Source organism: Megalobrama amblycephala, linkage group LG5 (genome assembly GCF_018812025.1).
Source record: "Megalobrama amblycephala isolate DHTTF-2021 linkage group LG5, ASM1881202v1, whole genome shotgun sequence".
In the NCBI taxonomy this organism is placed as follows: domain Eukaryota; kingdom Metazoa; phylum Chordata; class Actinopteri; order Cypriniformes; family Xenocyprididae; genus Megalobrama; species Megalobrama amblycephala.
In genome coordinates, this window is record NC_063048.1 from 25,869,737 (window position 1) to 25,886,235 (window position 16,499).

At 39.2% G+C, this 16,499-nt stretch overlaps 1 protein-coding gene across 1 annotated transcript in view; it reads left to right on the plus strand.

The window, feature by feature from the left end:
* Window positions 1-16,499, plus strand: part of greb1 (growth regulating estrogen receptor binding 1) — a 31,655-nt gene that overhangs the window by 8,968 nt on the left and 6,188 nt on the right. Inside the window, exons 2-22 of the mRNA XM_048191501.1 lie at window positions 139-292; window positions 1,114-1,218; window positions 1,690-1,866; window positions 4,422-4,604; window positions 5,416-5,538; window positions 5,699-5,830; window positions 6,887-7,009; window positions 8,108-8,230; window positions 8,532-8,717; window positions 9,023-9,373; window positions 9,794-9,922; window positions 10,006-10,110; window positions 10,195-10,392; window positions 12,454-12,634; window positions 12,727-12,910; window positions 13,028-13,164; window positions 13,452-13,800; window positions 13,912-14,027; window positions 14,543-14,748; window positions 15,789-16,264; window positions 16,346-16,448. Of these exons, the coding sequence (XP_048047458.1) occupies window positions 142-292; window positions 1,114-1,218; window positions 1,690-1,866; window positions 4,422-4,604; window positions 5,416-5,538; window positions 5,699-5,830; window positions 6,887-7,009; window positions 8,108-8,230; window positions 8,532-8,717; window positions 9,023-9,373; window positions 9,794-9,922; window positions 10,006-10,110; window positions 10,195-10,392; window positions 12,454-12,634; window positions 12,727-12,910; window positions 13,028-13,164; window positions 13,452-13,800; window positions 13,912-14,027; window positions 14,543-14,748; window positions 15,789-16,264; window positions 16,346-16,448 (3,838 nt within the window). The 5' untranslated portion in view covers window positions 139-141. The remainder of the gene's footprint in view (window positions 1-138; window positions 293-1,113; window positions 1,219-1,689; window positions 1,867-4,421; window positions 4,605-5,415; window positions 5,539-5,698; window positions 5,831-6,886; window positions 7,010-8,107; window positions 8,231-8,531; window positions 8,718-9,022; window positions 9,374-9,793; window positions 9,923-10,005; window positions 10,111-10,194; window positions 10,393-12,453; window positions 12,635-12,726; window positions 12,911-13,027; window positions 13,165-13,451; window positions 13,801-13,911; window positions 14,028-14,542; window positions 14,749-15,788; window positions 16,265-16,345; window positions 16,449-16,499) is intronic.

Consider the following 16,499-nt stretch of genomic DNA (forward strand, 5'->3'; position numbering starts at 1 on the left):
TTAATTTTCTCACAAAAATTACAATTCACAACAAATTTATCATGGAATGAATTTTTACAGCAAAAATGGCACTATGACATTTTTTGTTGTGTTGCCATTTTAAGTTTTATATAACAAATTCTCTCCATTCGATTAAAGGTCATGGGGAATTCGTATACAGGACACCTTCAGAGCACACGGTTTGAGGAAGTGCTGCACAACTCCATAGAGGCGTCATTGCGCTCCAACACAGTGGTGCCCAGACCTGTGTTCTCTCAGCTGTACCTGGAGGCATTGCCTTATTCTCATGATGGTGAGTTTTACGTGGTGGTGAGTCTTCTGTGGTATCACACTCTTTAGAATGCATCTCTTGATTTGTTTTGATGTTTTCAGTGTCTTTTACGTAGGGCTGGGCGATATGGTCAAAAATATTATCACAATATTTTTTTTCCATATCATACGATATTTATCACAATATTCATTAACCATCAAACATGGATGAAAAATGGTTGTATGATATTCCTTTCTTTGAGAAGTACATTTTAGTATAGAATAGTGATATATTTCTGTCATAATTTCTTGAAGTTAAACCGAACTTTTATTTTGATGGTTTGTCGTGAAGATCTTAAAATAAAATAAAAAAGGTAATTGCGACTTTTTATTTCACAATTCTGACTTTTTTTTTCTCGCAATTGCGAGTTAACATCTCGCAATTCTGACTTTTTTTTTCTCTCAGAATTGCATGATATAAAGTCGCAGTTGCGACTTCTAAAATGAGAATTGTGTGATATAAACTCGCATTGCGTGTCATAAAGAAAAAAAGTCAGAATTGCGAGTTTATATCATGCAATTCTGAGAAAAAATGTTGCAATTATCCTTTTTTTAATTCCGTGGCAGAAACAAGCTTCCATAGCTGTGTAAAAATTTCCAGAGCTTATCATCGACATAAATTTTATCGCAATCTCGATATGATACCGTTTATCACCCAGCCCTACTTAGGCTATACAGTACGTCTCCTAACCAGACATGCGGTGACAAAGCATCAAGCGATAAAAGCTCTTGAATGTTTATTTTAATTCTATGTAGTTAGTTATTTTATTTTTTTAAAATGTTATTTTATTTTTTTCCCAACAGGTCGAATAGATGAGGAAGATGATGAAGAGGATGGCTCAGATTCAAACAGTCCTCCAATCCCATATCAGATGAAGCCTCCACCAGAGGGATCCTGTACTACAGATGGTTAGATCATATGAACCATATGTAAAAGAGCAGATCAGTAGTGACTATTTATGCCATAAGTCAGTACATTTATAGCCATTCAAACTATTGATGGATGATCTGTACATTCATAGAGTCACTGTGTCCTGAGACAATGGTGAATGTGATTTCACCAAGTATAACATGTTCCTGGATCAGCATCTTTGTTGATCCTGGAACAACATTCCAATCAACCAATCAGATTTAAGGGACAAGTTTACCGTTTATGTCAAGTTTAGGTTTACAACCAGGGTTAGGTGCTTCTACGTCAATGTTATTCACCTATCTTTCCCCTCTGAATTTAGGGATAAGTTATGGGTAGGATTAGGTTTAGGGGTAGGAATAGGGTTAAGACTAAATTTTCAGACAGGAATGTTGTTCCAGGATGAACAAAATATGTTGATCCAGGATACAATAGTGACCAGACTGCACTGTATTTCTGGTTATTGTCAGGTTTCTGTCAGGCGGGTAAAGACCTTCGGCTGTCGTCCATGGCCACTGAGTCTTTGGAAGTCCCTCCTGGGTTTCTGCTCGTCGGCGCGAAATCTCCCAGTGTGCCTGATCACATTCTGGTGTGTGCGGTGGATCTGCGCTTTCTTCCTGATGAATGTGGACGTAATGCACTTTTAGGTAAGACGTACTGAACCTGATGAACCAGAATATGAATAACCGGCATTATAAAAAAAGAGCCAGAGTTTGAAATAGATGTGGAAAATGGGAAAGCCTTGACTTAGGTCAGGGTAGCCCAACCTTGTGGAACCACATTTTCATTTGTCAGAGAGACATGTTTAGGTCTTTAAAGGGATAGTTCACTCAAAAATAAAAACTTGCTGTTAATTTACTCACCCTCAGGCCATCCAAGATGCAGGTGACTTTTCTTTTTTTTTTCAATAGAACAGTAAAGAAGTCATTTTTATAACAGTAATTTTTAGCTGAAACCGTGGTCCTTTTGATTCATATAATGGAAGTCAATGGGTGCCGTCACTTTGAGATTCAAAAAAATACAGGTGCTGGTCATATAATTAGAATATCGTGAAAAAGTTCATTTTTTATTGTAAATTATTTTTAAAAATGAAACTTTCATATATTCTAGATTCCCTACATGTAAAGTAAAACATTTCAAAAGTTTTTTTATTTTTTTATTTTGATGATTAGAGCGTACAGCTAATGAAAGTCCAAAATCCAGTATCTCAAAATATTAGAATATTTCCTAAGATCAATCAAAAAATGGATTTTCAAAACAGAAAAGTTCAAGTTCTTTAAAGTATATTCATTTGAACACTCAATACTTGGTCGGCAGCAAATATTACAGCAAATGACTTGCTCCTAGCACAAATTACAGCATCAGTGAAGTGTGGCATGGAAGTGATCAGCCTGTGGCACTGCTGAGGCACTATTGAGCCTTCAGATCATCTGTATATTGTTGGATCGACTGTTTCTCATCTTTCTCTTGAAAATATCCCATAGATTCAGGGGTCAGGCATGTTGGCTGGCCAATAAAACACAGTAATATCATGGTCAGCAAACCACTTGGAAGTGGTTTTTACACTGTGGGCAGGTGCTAAAGTCCTGCTGGAAAAGGAAATCAGCATCTCCATAAAGCTTGTCAGCAGATGGAAGCATAAAGTGCTCCAAAATCTCCTGGAAGATGGCTGCATTGACTTTGCACTTGATAAAACACAATGGACCAACACCAGCAGACATTACGCCCCCCCAAATCATTACTAACTTCAGAAACTTCACAGTAGACTTCAAGCAGTTTGGATTCTGTGCCTCTCCAGTCTTCCTTCAGACTCTGGGACCATGATTTCAACATGAAATGCAAAATTTACTTTTATCTGAAAAGAGGACTTTCGACCACTGTTCACTGTCCAGTTCTTTTTCTCCTTAGCCCAGGTAAGATGCTTCTGACGTTGTTTCTGTTTCAGAAGTGGCTTGGTAGTCCTTTTCCTGAAGATGTCTGAGTGTGGTGACTCTTGATGCGCTGACTCCGGCTTCAGTTGACTCATTGTGAAGCTCTCCCAAGTGTCTGAATCAGCTTTACTTGACAGTATTCTCAAGCCTACCCAATTTCTTCCTTCTAGTCAACTTTGCATTTAATATGCTTTGATACATCACTCTGTAAACAGCCACCACATTCAGTAATGACCATCTGTGACTTACTCTCTTTGTGGAAGGTGTCAGTGATTGTCTCCTGGACCATTGCCAAGTCAGCAGTCTTCCCCATTAGTGTGGTTTCAAAGAACAAGAGATACCCGGAATTTATACTGTAGGGATGGTCATTTAATGAAACTCAAATGTAAATATTCTAATATTTTGAGATACTGGATTTTGGACTTTCATTAGCTGTACGCTCTAATCAACAAATTAAAAAAAAAAAAAAACTTTTGAAATGTTTTACTTTACATGTAGGGAATCTAGTATAAATGAAAGTTTCATTTTTTTAAAATAATTTACAATAAAAAAATGAACTTTTTCACGATATTCTAATTATATGACCAGCACCTGTATATGCAGACAAAACAAAATGAATACCCGTGGCTCCTGACGATACATTGAGGTCTTAAATAGCGAAACAATTCTGCCTCTGTGGTAAACAAACAGCGTCAGCTCACGTGTGAGGTCGCTCCCGTGCATATGTCATTATGCGACAGAAAGCTCACGCTCAGGGTCGTTTGCCAAGACCGATCGTTTCGCTTCTGAAGACCTCAATGTATCGTCAGAAGCAGCCAGTATTAATTTTGTTTTGTCTGCATGTTTTTTTTTTTTTGATTCTCAAAGTGATGGCACCCATTGACTTCCATTATATGAATCACCGGTTTCAGCTAAAGATTTTCTTTACTGTTCTAATGAAGAAAAAAATTCACCTGTAAAAGGAGGGCTGTAAAAGATCCCTCTCTTTTCTTTCAGCACTCTCTGACTATCACCTAATAAATTAACAACAAATTTTCATTTTTGGGTGAACTATCCCTTTAATTTGGGTTTCTATGGCCCTAAACTCAACTCAGCACCCTTTGCCCCCAGTGATGGTTTGTGGCTATGGAAACTAGGCGCTCAACTGGGCACTGTCTACTATGTCTCTATTTTACTTAACTGATCTTAATCCCCAAGGAATGTAGACCGCATCTGTGCACTTGAAGACATCCACAAAAGCAGTTATTTACCGGATGTCTTGTCTGTTCTAGGTTTCTCTGGGAACTGCATGGGCTGTGGAGAAAAGGGCTTCCGCTACTTCACTGAGTTTGCCAATCACATCAACCTGAAGCTCACCACGCAGCCAAAGAAGCAGAAGCACTTAAAATACCACCTGCTCAGAAATGCACAGGGCATTCTGGTCAAGGGACCGCCAATCTGCTGGAAAAGAATGGGTAAGTTTAAACAGAAATGATTAGACAATGAAGGTACCATTCTATACTTTATGAAAATCTTGTTGAATGGCATCTTATTTTAGCAGTGCGTAGCATCAGCATGAATTATTGACAACCAGTGATTAGCAGAAGAGGTTAACTTTTCTGCATCTTGGGTCACCCTGACACAGTCACCAGCACTTGTCTTCTCAGTCTGACAGTCCAGATGGCCAGCACATCTAGTTGAGCTCACTGCTGCCATGGTGACAAGTCAACATTGGGCCAAAGAGCTTTGGCAGTGTATGCACATATTCAGAGATTTTTTTCCAATAGGATGCCTAAATGAGTGTAATGGCTTGCTCAGACACAGGAGGATAACTATAATGATAAATATAGCTATATTCTAATTCAATGAAAATAGGAAAGTCCACACCGCAGCTACACAGAGGAACAAAGTCGTTGGAAATTTCTAGCTGATGAACGATAACAGCCAATGGAAACCAATCAGAATTAATCCGGCTTTAAAGAGCTTGAGCATTTAAAGCTGTGGATGACATAACTGCAACACACGCTTATAATAAACTGAACATTACCACAAACTATATGTTTACATTTCCTAAACAAAATGTGAGTGGCTACGGTATTCTGATGTGATTATTATTATTATTATTATTATTATTATTATTATTATTATTATTATTTGGCAGTTTTTTTTTTTTTTCAGGCAAAAATTTGCCAGGCAAAAAATGCTTACAATTTAGTGTTGATCTGTTAATGCTATGCGTTTTACTGAGGTTTATTATTTTTTTGTTTTTTCTCATGTTATGTGCAGACAGCCGAATGAGACATGCAGTCTGTAATGTATCTGCTGGACCAGAGGAACAATCAGGACATGGACCCTCTGACCTGCCTCCCAATTCAGCACACACTGCCTTGAACACTATTAACCACGCAGGTAGGAAACAAACAGGGTGTTCAGATAGAATAAGTTTACATTATTTAACTGTCTGTCTTGTTCCTAAATTCAAAATGTCCAATGAATGTATTTACTTTTTCAAGAATAGAATCTCTTTTATCTTTAAACTGATACATATTACCCTGTCCCCATCACACAGATTTGAACACCCATCTCCATATATCTGAGGGCTCCACTCCCATAACCAACGGCAGTCATATTATTGGATCCCAGCAGCCTCTGCCACAGCCTGGAATAGTGGCCAATGGCCCTGGAAGGCCCACAGTAATAGGTAATCCTTCCCTCACTATCCAGCAGTCACTATTCACTCAGTGTTTATATTTCAAGCTTGGATCAGAGAAAAAGGAAACCTCAGTTTTACAGGGGCAGTCCCTAAACTAATCCCCCCTTTAGACTTCACACCTCCAATGAAAGAGAGCCCACCTTTTGGAATGTTTAAATTCTTTAAAAAGAGGCAGCTGTATTGTCTAGGCCTTTTCCTCCTCCTCTTTTGTTGTTGGTGTCTGTCATTATTCAGCATTTGGGGCTGTAAAAGATCCCTCTCTTTTCTTTCAACACTCTCTGACTATCACCTCCATAAAGTGGTGCTGTAAAGTCTCTTCCCTTCTCTCTCCTGCTCTCTGTCTGCATTGTAAAATGTGAGACTTCCTTCCTGATGCTTTGGTTTTCATTAGGATTTAACACATCTGCCCTTTTTTCTGTTTCTCTTTGCATTTCTGCTCGTGTTTACAGTCTGGTTAATGTGTAACATGATAATCACTTCCTATGACACCAAAACCCACTTTTAAAACAAATTTACATTCCATTGCTTTTATAATTACAAAAAAAAAAGAAAAAAAAAGAACGTTTGTCAAGGTAAACCTTAATGTGAGCTTGGCAAAGACTTGTCTGAAAGTTTAAAAAAGTTTTTGCTGAAGTTACATTATATAGCAGTGTTGACAGAGAAAGAGAGAGAGAGAGAGAAAGAGAGGAAGAAAAGAGTCTCGCTACCAGAGAGATGGCGAAAAGAAAAGATTTATTTCTTAATGAGGGTTTAGCGTCAGGGGCAGACAAGGCCAAAATAACAAACAGAAGAATTTTTTTTTTTAACCTCTACAATTCCTAATTTGAAAATAAAGAAAACAAAATACAGTTTAAACTTGGACACAGATAGATGGATGGATTGATGGAGGGATGGATGGACGCACTGATGGATAGATAGACAGACTGATAGATAGATGACGGAAGGACGGACAGATAGTTAGTTAGTTAGTTAGTTTGTTTGTTTGTTCTTTTCTACTTTTTTGTTAGTCATATTGACCACTGACCAGTTGTGCTGCTTTTCAAGGCTCCATGGCAAATTCTGGGCCTCCCAAGAAGAGACACAAGGGATGGTCCCCAGAATCCTCTGCTCCTACAGAAGTCACCCCCAGACCTGCTCCCAACAGCACGACCAATGGCACTAAATCAGGTAGAGACACTCATATCTTTACTGACATAAAATCCACTGCACTCATTTACCGCTTCTTGTGTTGTGAAGGAATTTGTCCTTCTGAATAAGGAGCCCAGAGTCATGGTGGGTGTGGGGGATGGATATTTCCTGAGGTGCACTGTAAAATCATTAAACAATCAGTGGGTTGTATTAGGGCTGGACGATTAATCGAAAAGTAACCAACACCAAAATTCAGACCCTCTAACCGACGTAATTTTCCCAGGTATATTTCTTTTTTTTTAATCCTGTTAATACTTCCCCTTAAAAACATACTACCACTACCATGTAGCCACATGACTCTGATTTATCACTAAAGTAGCTTAGAAACTCAAAACGTCTTATAGCATATATTTTTCTACTTTTGAAGTAACCATTTACAACCCACAGCTTCACAATGAATAGAGAGACGGTATGACTAATTCACACACAAAATCACTTGTACTGGTACTGTGCTAATTTATCTTTATCTGAATTACAACGACCAGAAATCTGTAACAAATGTTATGAAGCATAGATAAAATAACTGCTGAAAGTGAGCTGTTATGTCAGATCGCTCTTTCAATAGGAAAAAATATCCCACCTTTAATAGGCAAACATATTTACAGTACAAACCTTGTCAGTGAACTATAACGGCAAAAAAAAAAAAAAAAACCCAGAAACAAAATAATCGTTCATTAATTGGAATCGAGGTAAAATGTTCAATTAATCGAGGTTTTGATTTTAGGCCGTAATCGTCCAGCCCTAGGTTGTATTTGGGTTTCATTCAGACACAATATTTCTGCTCCTACACTGCATCATATTATTTACCAGGGAAATTTTAGAGATATACCAAAGTTTTTTTTCAAATTTTTTTTTTTGCATTCATATTTGACCTCAAAACATATAAGTTCCCGTGCCCCCCGTGGACTCAGGTCAGTGGTTCCCAACCTGTTTCAAAGAGATGTTGTATTGGGATTGATTTTGGGAAGGTGGTTATTAAGGATGTGTTTATGTGTGTGCCCTCAGACCACATAAGTCATGTGAGTGTTGATATACTATTACATCAACTATATCAAGTGTGGATATGTTTGTCCTCAGCTGAAAGCAGGGCATCTGGGTGTTTGTCTACGGGGTCATCTCTGCACGTTGCACCGCGGGAGTCTGTCACAGTGCCTGATCACCTACTCCAGACTTGTGGACTGCAGCCTGTCATTTTTAAAGGTAAGATTTTTTGTTTTCATGAATTCTGGTGACTATATATTTTTTCTGACCCTATTTACAATAACACCAGTTTCTGTTACTAATATTTATAAAATTACATTACAAAATTAAAAAAATATTGGAAATGTTTATAGACTTGTAGAAGAAACACAACCTGGACACTTTTAAAAATGTTTTCAGTGGTTTGTGCCTGTTTTGTCTACCGTGTGATGTGAGCAGTGCCCTGAGAGCGGTTCCTACCACTTTATCTTGGGCCAGCTGTTCAGTTACACTGTGTTTTTGTTTTGTTTTTTGTCTGTAGGGCACGGGACACTGCCACATTTGGGTGGGAACCTCAGGGACGTGCTGGTGAGTGACCTGCTACAGAAATGCTATCGCAGTTCCCAAAACCTCCCCCACGTCTACGAGCAGTACGGCACTGCTCCCATTCAGCCCATCTCCACTGAGATGCTGATCCTGCTGACTGTCTACTATCTAGTGCAGCTTGGTGAGAACAACAGCATGTATACATGCACATTCCATACAGTCTATGTCCAGTAGTAAACCTTTTGATGCCAGAAGTCCCCTATATGATGAGTCCCTTCCTAAAATATATGCATGTGTAAAGATCAATTTGTACTGTTTAAGCAAAATATAAAAACAGAAATCCCTCTATTTAGAGCAATATTAGATGTATAAAGTTGAAGAAAAAAGCCCAGCAAGAGTTAACAGACATTATATACTATAAAATTTCTTCAATTAATTGTGTATGAGCAGTATATGTAAGTGTATTTGTCTATCATGTTACAACAGCACCTGACCAGGCTCCTCTGATGGAAGACTTGGAGCAGATCTTCATGCGTTCCTGGCGTGAGTCACACCTGACGGAGATCCGGCAGTATCAGCAGACACATGCACAGTTTCCATCGCCTCTTCCCTGCCTCGCTCAGCCCCTCACTCCCTCTCAGCTCCCCTGGCTGGCCAAACTGGCCACCAGCTCATGCGGGGAAGGAGTTCTGGTGCTGGACACAGCGCCCTCTCTGGCCGAAGCGCTGGAGGACACCTTTCACAGACTGCTGAATGGCAGATTGAGGCAGACCAATTATGTGGTGATCATCTGCATGAACAGGAGCCAGGAAATAGAGTCATGTGTGGTGGTGACAGGTCTGTGGGTTACAGATTTCCAAGTTATAATTGTAGATATATATTTATGGGTTTAGACTAGAAATGCACAGTATATTGGTGCCATATTGGCACTTTTTTTACATTATCTGTATTGATATTGGATATTTATTTGTGCATGTTTATTTCCTCTATTTATACATTTAGATTACCTTTGCTATCATCTTACACATACTTCAAGTTAATCTTTAAAAAACATGAATAATTTAATACCGCATTAAATATGAATAAATACTATAATATATAAATAATACTAAAATAACAACAGCTTACAGTTAAAAACTATCAAAACAGCTATCAACATATTAAAATAATTGCAATTAATCTTGTGATGGTGTTTTTAGAAAGTATAACAAAGCAGTAAGTTGAAGGTAATTTTATAATGTATATGTTTTCACACAGGGAAGCATCAGACTCGTGCTCTAGCTGAGAGTCTTCTCTCTCCCAGTGATTGTGTGAGAGAGATTGTCCATGAACTGTCATCTGGGATGGCTGCAGAGCTGGGGTCCTATTTCAGTTCTTTGGGTCCAGGTAAGACTTCTGGTTTGATAAATGGATCTCACCTTGTCAGTTTCCCCATTCAGTGTTTAATGCACCTCTACACCATTTATCAGATGGAGATGTGGAGGCTTTGCTGGAGAAAGCTAGTCCTGAGAACACCTCCCAGTATTCTGGTATAATAGAACTATCAGGAGGCAGCCCTAAACCCAAGTGTGCCGGTGAGACTGACTTTTAAGTATCCAAGTATGAATTGAATGTGATAAATACCCTCAGCGTAAGGTGTGTTAACACTTTTTCGATAGAATTCTCTGTGGAGTGGCACGAGATTCGGCCCGTTCAGCTTGCTGTTGCACGGAAGTTGCTCTCACACGTTTGTGCCATCGCTGATTCCAGCACACAGAACCTGGACCTCGGTTCCTTCGATAAGGTTGAGTTCTTAATCTGCGTTCCGCCCTCAGAGGTCACCTTTCATCAAGTCGTCCTTCACCTGTGGAACTCAGGTAGAGTACCGCCACTCATTATCCATGAGTCTCTGCACCTTTACAAAAAAGAAGTATACTTCAAGTTCATTTTATCAAGTAAACAAATATATTTTCCAGTGACACTTTGGCCCGGTTTCACAGACAGGGCTTAGACTAAGCCAGGATTAGGCCTTAGTTCAATTAGGGCATTTAAGTAACTTTTATAAATGTTCACTAAAAGGGAAAAAAAAAAAACATTACTGGTGTACACCTTGAGACAAAACGATTGCAAGTTGCTTTCAGTTCAAACAGCTCAAACATGCATTTTAGTCTAGAAATAGCTTAAAGGGTTAGTTCACCCAAAAATTCTGTCATTTATTACTTACCCTCATGCCGTTCCACACCTGTAAGACCTTCGTTAATCTTCAGAACACAAATTACGATTTTTTTAGTTGCATTCCGATGGCTCCGTGAGGCCTCCATAGGGAGCAATGGACACTTCCTCTCTCAAGATCCATAAAGGTACTAAAAACATATTTAAATCGGTTCATGTGAGTACAGTGGTTCAATATTAATATTATAAAGTGACGAGAATATTTTTGGAGCGCCAAAAAAAACTAAATAACGACTTATTTAGTGATGGCCGATTTCAAAACACTGCTTCAGGAAGCATCAGAGCACAGATGAATCAGTGTGTCGAATCTGCTGTTCACAGCGCCAAAGTCACATGATTTCAGCTGTTGGCAGTTTGACACGTGATCTGAATCATGATTCGACACACTGATTCATTTATGCTCCGATGCTTCATGAAGCAGTGTTTCTATGTACTTGTTGTTTACTTGTACCAAGTACTATTATAAGTACTATTTCATAGTACTATTTAAGTACTATTTCAGTACCTCTTGGGACTAAATTGGCACACTTTTTAGTTTATACTTTTAAGGGTAACAGTAGCAAATTGTGCACAATTAGTTTATATCTATGTTTTATATACTGTTACTCTTAGTTTACTAGTTATAAACTTCTAGTCCACTTTTTAGTTGATGAAAGTACACTTAGAAGTATACTCTCAGTAAACTACTAGTTTAATAGTTTTTTCTAGTTCTTTAAGTGAAGTTAATGGTTTAGTTCACCTAAAAATGAAATTTCTGTCACTAATTACTAGGGCTGGGACAATTAATCAATTCTGAGATTTTCCGAATGCATCACGATTCACTCTCGAATCGATCCTGAGCTTAGTTCGCAACAGCAGATGGCACTGCATGCTTTAGAAAAATGACAGGGTAGAGAAGAAATTGTTGAATAAAGTCATTATTTTTGTTTTGTTTTTGTGCACAAAAAGTATTCTCGTCGCTTCATAACGTTAAGGTTGAACCTCTGTAGTCACGTTGACTATTTTAATGATGTCTTTACTACTTTTCTGGATCTTCAATGTGGTAATTATGTTGCTTTCTATGGGGGACAAAAAAACTCATTCATTTCATCAAAAATATCTTAATTTGTTCCGAAGATGAACAAAGGTCTTACGGGTTTGGAACGACATAAGGGCAAGTAATTAATGACAGAAAATTCATTTTTGGGTGAACTAACCCTTTAACATCATACACATATACAAGTGAAGTTAACATCATGCATCAAAGTGCAAAAATAATATATAAATAGGAATCTGTAAGTGTAAGCCTAGTACACTTAAAATACTTGACTGAAATGATACTTAAGTATATCTCGATTAAAAGTACAAGTTTAGGCCAATTAAATAAATAAATAAAATTTAGGCCAACTATACTATCCAGTATAAGCCAAGTATACTTAAGTATAATTTTGTTAAGTATATCTCTGATGAGTACATACAAAGTAAATTGAAAGTATACTCTCTTAGTTTTAAATAGCACACTTTAATAAACTTTTTTTTATAAGGGCACAATTTTCTTTCTCATTTTTTTCTCAATTTTCTTTTCTCCCTTTAAAACAGAAAGTTAAAGGCCTTTTCCTTTTTTTTTAAATTGGCATTTTTTTCATGTCACAGACTTGGAGAAATCCCACTGAGGAATTATATTATATATTGCAGATAGATCTCACTTCCTGCTGTTGTATTTCCAGGGGTGTTACGGGAGTTGGGGCTGAACCAAGACTGCTTGTCTATAAAGGAGGCGGAGCAGTACGTGGTAAAGCTGAACCAGAGCGCAGTAGGAAAGATCAACAGCCTCATTCAGAAATCCAAGATGAACCCCTACACGCTCTTCATACTGGTGCATGATCATGCACACTGGGACATCAGCAGGTATCAGACCTCCCATGAATCTCCTTAAACCTTAGTATCCTCTTTGCGTGGCTGTTGGTAAAACAATCTCTGTATCTTTGCTCTTATGACAGTGGACAGTGCAGTAGAGGAGATTCCAACTCAGGACTAGTGGATGGTCTGTTGAACTGCAGGCAGATTCGAGATGCTCCCAACATCCTGACGCTCCACGTGACTTCATTCCCCTTCACCTTGCAGACTCAGTACACACGCATCAGCCCTTACAATGAGATCCACTGGCCCTCTGGATTCAACAAAGTAAGAACATCACATACTATCTATTTAAACCAGAAAGTTAAGCTCCTGGAATTGCTCATAGAGGTTGATCACAACCACAGAACTTTTTGATTTTGTCTCACTGTATTTCTCACTTAGGATGTGGATTTTTATCACGAGAAGACAAAGTACTTTGGTGTATCTGAGCTGCTGGAGACGACCCGCTCTGGGAGTGGCCTTCCTCTGCTACGATATGACAGTTCGTTTGAGAGCATGGCTGCTGCTCTGGAGGAAAGGTATGTTTTCAGTGTTTTTATAGTTTAATATTATAGCTATTAATTAATGTATTGTTTATACTCTTCAGTGCATATACTCTGTGGTTCAAAAGTATGGGGTCAGTAAGATTTAAATGAATACTTTTATTCAGCAAGGAGGAATTAAATCAATTAAGTAGCAGTAAAATAACATTAGCTAAAGATTTTTTTTTGCTCTATCCTGTACCCTTTAAAAATTTGCCGACCCTGAACTTTTGCCTCAGTCCTCTCTCTATATGTTATGTTATAACCCCGCTCCTTCTCCTCAGGTTTCCAAAACTACATAGTGCGGTGATTCGCACTCATGTGCTGATCCAGCATTACTCTTTGGCCCTGATGGCAACAGCGGGCGGCCAGGCTCTACAGGCTTTGCAGAAGCACATCTCAGTGGAGACTCTGGAGATGGTACAGTGCCTTGTCAACACATCCCAGCGGTGTCCCAGCCATCATGGTCACATGCTGCTCTTGCGGATCCCCTCACCAGATCTCGCTGCCTTCGCCCACCAGCGCCTATGCCATGTCCGCAACAGACTCGGCCTCCACAAGCAGTTTGAGATCATCCTAGGGGATCCATGCTCTGCTCTCACTGTAGGAAAGCACTTCCTGGAACAACTGAGGGTATTTACTTTTAATTCTTTGTTTTTTTAAAGAGAAATAAAATATTGTGTCATTTATTCCTCCCAAAATATCCCTAAATTGTGAATTATTTTGCTCTTTGAATGTCTCTAGGTATGGCTGAAGATCTTAGACCCGGACTGGACTCCACGGACATATCTAGAGCTGGAGGCTTTACCCTGTATCCTCATCTTAACCGGCATGGATCCACTTGGAGAGTCTTTACCCAAGTAAAACACTCATATTATTATGCATATTTCAGTTTTTTTGGCCTGTGGCTTGATTCAGAATTGCTTTTGTAAAATTTTTGGCATTACAGGCATGCATCCAGCTGTTAAATATGTTTTTTTATTATTTCATATAAGAAAAACAACAATCCTTTAAGAGTAGTTCTTAAAGGTTCTGCAAATTATTCAGTGAATCATGAAATGGGCCTTTTAAAGCTTTCTTATCTATTTTATTTGTTTGCCCAAATAATGGTTAGAATTTGTACAGAGGTCAACATGACCTCAGAAAAATAAATACCGGTGGCAATTTGAGGTCCCTTTCAAAATAGTTGTCCCAATTTCATGTATTTATTTTACTAGCACAGGCTTTTTGGTGTTTTATTAGGTTCAAAATGTCAAGCAGAGTTACAATGCTTTTAGCCCAAATTTTAATATCACTATAAATCTATACACATCTCCGTGCAACCCTAGTTTGTACTTTGTCTTACCTCTCACCCATGTTGTTCCTTTGTCCCCAGATCTCTGAAGTACTGTGACCTACGTGTTATCAGCCTCTGGTCTCTGCAACGCACCACTCTAGAGCAGGAGCTGGGATTGGCCGCGTACCTACTGAAGACAAAACAAGACACCCAGCATGGGCCCCACGCACCCAGCGACCTGTCTGAGAGTGACCCTGAAAAACTCAGCAGCACTGACAATGAGGAGGAAGAGGTTGTGGTGGATGGTCAGTATTGCAAAGCCAGAAAACATGAAGTTTATACTAAACTGAGCATAAACCATTTCGTTATAAGAGTGTGTGCACCATTTATACTCTAAATTAGACAGGCATTTTCATGGTCAAGGCACACCCACAACTACCCAAAACATACATATAGAGAAAAAGAATATCAAGCTATTAGTCAGCTCAGCCTCATGCAGTCTGTGTTTTAACACAATCTTCAGCACAGCTTTTGGGAGGAAGAGGATTCTCTCCCAAGACCCCAGCATCTCTTCATTGTCCTCCAACACCTCATGTAAGAGGAAATGGAGATTAACCACCTCAATGACTGCATTTCCACATAGGTAGAACGGTTTCTTTCTTCAGGGACATTTCCAATAATCCAAAACATAATGGATCAATCAATATCAAAATCTATATTTATTTAAAATTAAAATCAAAGGATAACTTTTCAACCAGCTTTTTATTGTCACAATGTTGGTAGTATATGTAAATAAACAATGTGTACTTTTTCCATGTTACCTGCACCCAGTTATCTCTGTGTATTTGTCAGCAAAAGATGTCTTTTAATTGTAACACTTTGGGTTGTTGGTTAAAATCTAACAAAAGTGCTTGTAATTCTTTGAGAAATTGTTTGTAATTTACTGCTTCACTCTTTCAATTTAACTCCAAAAACATCCTGATAACATATGATAATAACTGATAAACTGATCAAATAAACTGATATCCTGAGTGGAATGTCTAACGTCACTTTAATAATAATAAATAATGGGAACCCTGTTGAAAAAACCACCACATGATCATAAACTGGTTTAGGCTGGTCAAGTGCTGGTCCAAAGCAACCAGCTCAAACCAGCTGCCATGCTTCAAAACATACCTTACCAGCATATGCTGGTTTTTTCAACAGGGAAATGGGTCTGATTTGGGACTTGCGGCAGTGATCTGCTTTCGGAACGGCTCCCAAAACTGGTGAATTCAAAATTTACTGGCAGCATGAATTTTGTGGGATTCTCTCACTGACCTTACCTCTCTCTGGTGGTCTATAGTAAACAACGACCTCCCTAGGCTGGGTAACCAGGCCTCCCCAGCTGGCTCTCAATACCCACAGTCTGACTGGACTCCTTTGGATCCAGAAAAGCATCCCAACCAGAGAAGACAATCCAAATCCACCTCGTCCGGCTCTTCGTCCACACGGGCCTCTCCTCTACGGCAGAGCTGCTCCTGGGCGTGCAATCTCAGCCGCCCGCCTGTGGTGCTGCTCCCTAAAGCTGTCTACGACCTCATCACCACTGTGGATTCCAGTGGCCTGCCTAAATCCACTTCCTTCCTCCCTCACTCTTCAGTAGAGTGGGCCAGCTCCTTTAGACCCCTCCTCAGTAAGATGATGACCTGCACCGAGCAGTCGCTATATTATCGCCAATGGACGGTCCCTAAACCCCACCACATGGACAGCAGTAACCGAGCTGAAGGACGCACTGATAACTTCCACCCACGAAAGCTGCTTCTGAGTGGGCCACCACAGGTAAACAAGAGTCTGGAACACTGGATGACAGTGTCAGTATTAGACTGGTGGGATAAAATGGCTATTGTTGTGCATGTTCAGGTAGGGAAGACTGGGGCGTATCTGCAGTTCCTTGGTATTCTCTCTCGTATGCTGATCAGACTGATGGAGGTGGACATCTACGACGAGGAGGACATCAACTGCAGTAAGTATTCGGGATGGAAATAAAAAGGAATATCATGTGTTTGAGTCACTG